General features: G+C 34.8%; 1 protein-coding gene across 1 annotated transcript; it reads right to left on the bottom strand.

The window, feature by feature from the left end:
- Positions 1–278: 278 nt before the first annotated feature.
- tmem256 (transmembrane protein 256) lies at positions 279–2,327 on the bottom strand. The gene is made up of 4 exons (XM_067400754.1): positions 2,186–2,327; positions 1,976–2,013; positions 1,427–1,507; positions 279–813 (listed from the first exon to the last, which is right to left on the bottom strand). Exons 1-4 carry the CDS (start codon positions 2,265–2,267, stop codon positions 670–672), a joined length of 345 nt encoding a protein of 114 aa, XP_067256855.1. The 5' UTR covers positions 2,268–2,327; the 3' UTR covers positions 279–669.
- Positions 2,328–5,691: the final 3,364 nt, after the last annotated feature.

Below are 5,691 nucleotides of genomic sequence, written 5' to 3'. Positions count from 1 at the left end.
AGCTGCCCTTGCAAATTGACCTGAGGATTTATAAAGCAATTTTCAAAGGTCCCCAACCCAGCTATGTGCTGACAGTCACAGGCCCTGGAATTAGAACCTCATTGGATTTCACTTTTCATTTGAATAAAGTTAAGTTTGGACACTGGAAGCCCTAAAAGTGAGGTCGCCGGTAATGAACTTCTTACACGATCAAAGCCTGAAGGCTATTGAGATCGCTGACCTGGGAGAGAGATGTTCAGAGAGACATTTCCACCAATATCAGAAGGTCAGACTGGCAATCAACTTCTCAGACAGCTTTATTTTTTCAAACAAAGGAAACGTATGTGCATACACTTTCAAGACATGAACAAACCCAGAGTGTGACTCATTCTCAGTAATAAGCCACAAAGGAAAGCTTCTCAAAAGATTTTTTTTTTCTTCATGCTGACAAAATAAAATGCCTGTGACAATGTGGAGGGGGGGAAAAAAAGAATTTTGTTTGATCCCAAGGCCTTATCATCACTTTCCAGATGTGACTGAAAAGAGTTTAGATAAGATGTGAAATTCTCCACCCGTTTCTCCTTCAGCCACTCCATATCTCCTCATTTCTTGTTTACATAACAAAACAGAACATCATCTTTGAGAATGCTAAAATCACAGGGTTGAGGTCTGCAAATGGAGTCAAAGAGTTCAAAGAGCCATTGCAGCCCAGCCAACGATGAGCAGAGAGCCTCCAATTGGTGCCAGCTTGCTGAAGCTGGGATCATTGGTTAAGGCCTGGTGGTAGAGGGGACCACAGAAGCAGCCCATGCCAGTGAGGAGGATTGCGCCCGCCTTAAGGAAAAAAAAGTTTGTTCATTTATGTGATTGCTTCCTTACGTTCATTCAATTCTCAATACAGTCTCTGCTTAAGCTGCGGTACTTTATTCAATTCATTTTCAAATCATCCAAACCAACGGACATCCTGTTCCCATAGAGGTCGTCAAGTAAAGTAGAGCATAATGAGTATCACTCTTCTGTTACTCGTTGGAATAATATTACCAAAGGAAGAATGAGTTTATTGTGAGAATTTTTAACTTAAACTTAAAGTAATTAGATGCTCACAAATTAAATATGATGGCAGGTGTCAGATTTCATATTATTATGAGGAAAATAAAACATCTTTATTTATGGCCATTTAAAAGTAGCCATGAAATCTGATGAAATTATTCATTCACAGAAAGGAGGGTGAGTTATGATTTTTTATTTATTTACCATGACAGAATAACAATGTATAAAGTGCAGGGGACTTGTATCATCCACGTAAGATGAATTCAGATAAATTTGGGACACTTTTAGACAGCTAGGTGACTCAATTTTCATGATATCAGTAGTTATCATAACTACAATTTTAGTTTAGAGCTTAAACTGTTTATGTAGTAAGAATTATGATGAGAGGTGTGATTACCAGAGCTGGTTTCCCACAGCGAGCGGCTCCTAACAACGCCAGGCTGTGGTAGAAGTGGTACTTGTTTGCGGTCTCGTACAACTGAAGACACAAAGAACAGAAACAGTCATAATCATGCCTCTGGCTTAGCTGTTAATAATGTAGTTACAAAAATCTACTTTATTTGTGCATTATTACCCCAGCCCCACTATTTCCAGCGCAACAAAAAGCATGTCATAAAAAGTTGAAATTATAAGAGTCATACATAAGAGATAAAAAGTAATAGTTATGAGATAGATAACGTTATAAAGGTGAAATATACTTGAAATTATAATACTAAGGCATAACTGAAATAAAATACCAAAATCATGATATACTATTATGAGTCAAAAATGTTTGTTATAATTAGGGAAATAATTATCTCACGGTTTTGAGCTTTTTTTTTTTCTTCCTTGTGTGGCGGAAATGGGCTTCTATACCAAAATCTTCTGTGTAACATTTTTGTAGGACAATTTTGACAAGATGAACAAGTGACAAACACACAGAATATAAATAGCCAAATACACTCACCTCTCTCTGGTAATCACTCGCTTCACTGTGTCGGAAACCTGTCCAAAAAGAAACAAACAGAGTTGCAGAAAAGCTTCAAACTTTGAGGTAATATTCACTGGCGTGCGCTCGGTCACGTTGCCCAAATCTTGCAATATGTTCAGTCTTCTTAACGCGGTAATGTCATTAGCCAAACAAAACAAAACACAATCGACCAGAAAGGACACTTACCGTGAGCTCCATAAGCACCTGCTGAGACTGCAAGAGCTCCAGATATCCCTGCTAGCCTCTGGACCAGTGAAGCAGCGTTCATGACTCCTGAAATAACCAGGGAGCAACTGAAAAGACATGCAGGAAACTGATGTCATTACGGATCTAACAGGAAGAACGACGCTATCTACTCGGTATTACGAACGTTGAGCCAAGATGGCGTCCAACAGCACAGTTGCACATCACGTGAGCCATTCGATTACGCTTATCACTGTCAAGTTCACTGAGGACAGTGATCAAGTCAAGATCAAACACATAATATAATATTGTAAGTATAACAATTAGCATGGAATTATAATGTGTGTGTGTAAAATATTGCACTGCGCTAATGTATTATTTTTTTCAGTCAAGGTCACAGAAACAACTAATTAGGCCTTAATAAACATTTTTTATATATGTAATTTTCCCTCTTAGGTTTGCAACCCCTGAATCCCCAACATGCGAATGCCTTGACCCCCATTCACTGTTTCATCAAACAAGTTCCCTACCTTGACCGCCGACAGCATCCAACAGCCCTGCATATTGTGGTTCATATGAATTATTAATAATCCGCCATTTCACTTCAAAAAGGTTATTAAATCTAATTCTCCTGGCTTATAGGTTCGAGCACATCTATATTTTACACACACACAAAAAAACGCAGACTGGTGCAATTCTAATTCTAAAGCTATGAAACCAATTATACTTTTAGTATAACACGATTTTATATTATTTATTAATTTATTTTTGTGCACCTGTTTGGGGATTAAAGACCATTTTTAAAGTTTGTGTACAATTTTAGTTTTCAGTGTACTGAATCCAACACGTCGTCTTTTAGTGTCCAGTGAGGGGCGCTGTTTTACTTTGACTGTTGGCTTTCAAAACTTAAGTCTGTGAGTGTACAAAATAAGCCCTTAATATGTAGAAAATTACATTTTTAAAATCCTGTCCTTTAGTAAAAAGTTTTGGTCCAACTTTGTAATGAACTCAAACTAATAAAAAAAAAAACCACATAAGTATTAGGCCCTAAATTTATTGTCTTGAGGTAAAGTAGGATGTAGACATTCTGACTGCAGTCAATTAAACCATTTACATAATTTCTGTAAGTTCCATACTGCATTCACACATTTTTGTGTGAGGGTTGAAAATATGAAATCATTGCCTTTTGGTACTTGTTCAATTGTTTAAAATCATTGCCTTTAGGTAGGCTATTTGTTTTTATTGCAAATATAATTTAAGGTATACATTTCATGTCCATTAATGATAATTATATTTTTCCTAACAATTCAGAAATGTCATATTTTATCAATTAAGAAAATGCATACTATAATATCACACCAATATTTTATGCATCCTTTTTTTTTTTTTTTTGTTATTGTTGTTGTTTTTTTAATTGCCTTTATGTCCCTTAAATTACAGTTTTTCAGTGTTAAAATAATAGATAAAATGTAAAAGTCAAGAATATCTATACGAAATCTATTATTAAATCTATTTCTACAATCTAAACACTGAAAAACAGATTGAGTTTAAATTTAATTTTCTTTTAAATAAGAAAATAGTTCATTTAATTAATGTCCGCAAAAATTCTCTCAACTAACCAAACACCCCCTGAAAACTAAAAAATGGTTTATCCCAAAATCATTTGTCTGGCATCATGTGATGTCATTTTGTTCTGTGGCAGATATTTTGAACACATTATGTTAAATATCAATATTATTTTATCTCCAATAACTTAATATCAAGGACCATATTCATTTCCTGTCAATTATGTGGGATACATTGTTATGGTCTGCAATATTTTCTTATAATTTTATTACAAATAAATATTAAAATGTGAGATTAACATGATCAAGAAAATAACATTTGACAAGGCCTTCCATTGAAATTATGAGGCAAAATGGTGAAATTGTCAACTACGTTACCTATCAACTATGTTACTGTCATTGCCAACTATGTGTTAACTGATTTTCTACATTTTAAATATCTAGACTGCTGCTTTTGATAATATTTCAGGGTATAGTTTACAACCACTTGTGGTTGCATGACATTGCACAACTATCAAAATGATCTTTAAAGTAAATGATAAAAATGTTCTTATCCTTAGTGACTTTGCTGAGAATTTTATACAAATATCTGGAAAAAAAAAATCATTGAATATTTGAGTCACTTAAAGTGTAGCACTTAATCAGAGTGTAGTTGTTTGTCTGAAACATAATTGAAAATCTCATCAGGAAAAATATCTCTTTTTTTTGGCATTTAATGATTATATGAGCAGATATGTTATAAATAAACTGAAACCAATAGTTGTTTTATTGTTTTTTTTGTTTTGTTTTGTTTTTTGTTTTGTTTTTTGCTGCTGTGAAATGTACCCTCGATTATAACTGAAAAAAAACATCTTTCAAAAAAAAAAAAAAAAAACTTTTAAAATTTGCTTGTGTGAAAATTTCATGATCTATCTATTCTATGACATTTATGCAGTGCATGCCATTGTAAAGACTGTAAGTCTACACCCCTCTGCCTCATTTTCATCCACATTACATTCAGTATGCCCTCTATCTTGACAGGTCTACTGAGCATTTATACTTACTGTAGCTAGCTATCACCTAAACATAACACTCACACAAACCGATTTTACAGTATGTTTTGTAATCCATTGTCCTCGTGAGGGCTGTTGACCAGTCTCCATGATGTAAGTGATTTCACATTTTAATGCCATAGTGAGGAGATTTGGTCCCCAAAATGTAGGCAAACCCACTCATAGATGAAGCTCATTGACAGTGCTGGTATATAGGATGATATTTGTGTGCTTTTTTCTGCTTTATCTGTGTACTAGTTTGCATATACTCTTCCAAATCCTGCACTGTCATGTACAGTTCTCTTAATAGGCTGCATAATATTCTTTGTGCGTGTGTGGGAGCGAGGCAGTCAGGCAGATGCAGAGTGTTGTACAGTGTTTCAGAGAACATTAAGAGACTACAACTGACAGTCTGTTCCAGCAAAATGGCTTTTGTTTTCAAACTAGCTCTGTTTAGCCACTTACAGTAGACAAAATGACAAGCATAACCATGAAACATTCTAGTATTAAAACTACATGTACTTGATGCACTGTGGCTGTCTCTGTCAAGGCTTTCTAAACCAAACACCAGTTTTCATTGAAACAATTCCTCATGCAGTCTGTCTGTGTGTTTGCCAGGTTTCATCGGAATCCTCGTCTGACAAGGTCATTTCAGTTTGTTAAAAACTCAGAATCTGTTTGGAGGCTCACCAACAAAACCAATGCAAAAGCAAACTTAGAACAAGCCACAGATGTTCAGTATTCCAAATCAGCTTTTTTTTTTATGCTGTCATCACATTCTAATCATAATAAAAACAGAGTACCACAAGTTTTATGAATATCCTTTATAGTTTACCCAAAAAAAATAAAAATTCTGTCATCATTTACTCACACTGCATGGGGGGAAAAAATGTTGTAAACATTTCATTTAGAA

This window comes from Chanodichthys erythropterus, chromosome 11 (genome assembly GCF_024489055.1).
Source record: "Chanodichthys erythropterus isolate Z2021 chromosome 11, ASM2448905v1, whole genome shotgun sequence".
Classification (NCBI taxonomy): domain Eukaryota; kingdom Metazoa; phylum Chordata; class Actinopteri; order Cypriniformes; family Xenocyprididae; genus Chanodichthys; species Chanodichthys erythropterus.
The sequence above is the reverse complement of the archived record's forward strand: the minus strand, read 5'-3'. Positions and strand labels throughout refer to the sequence as shown.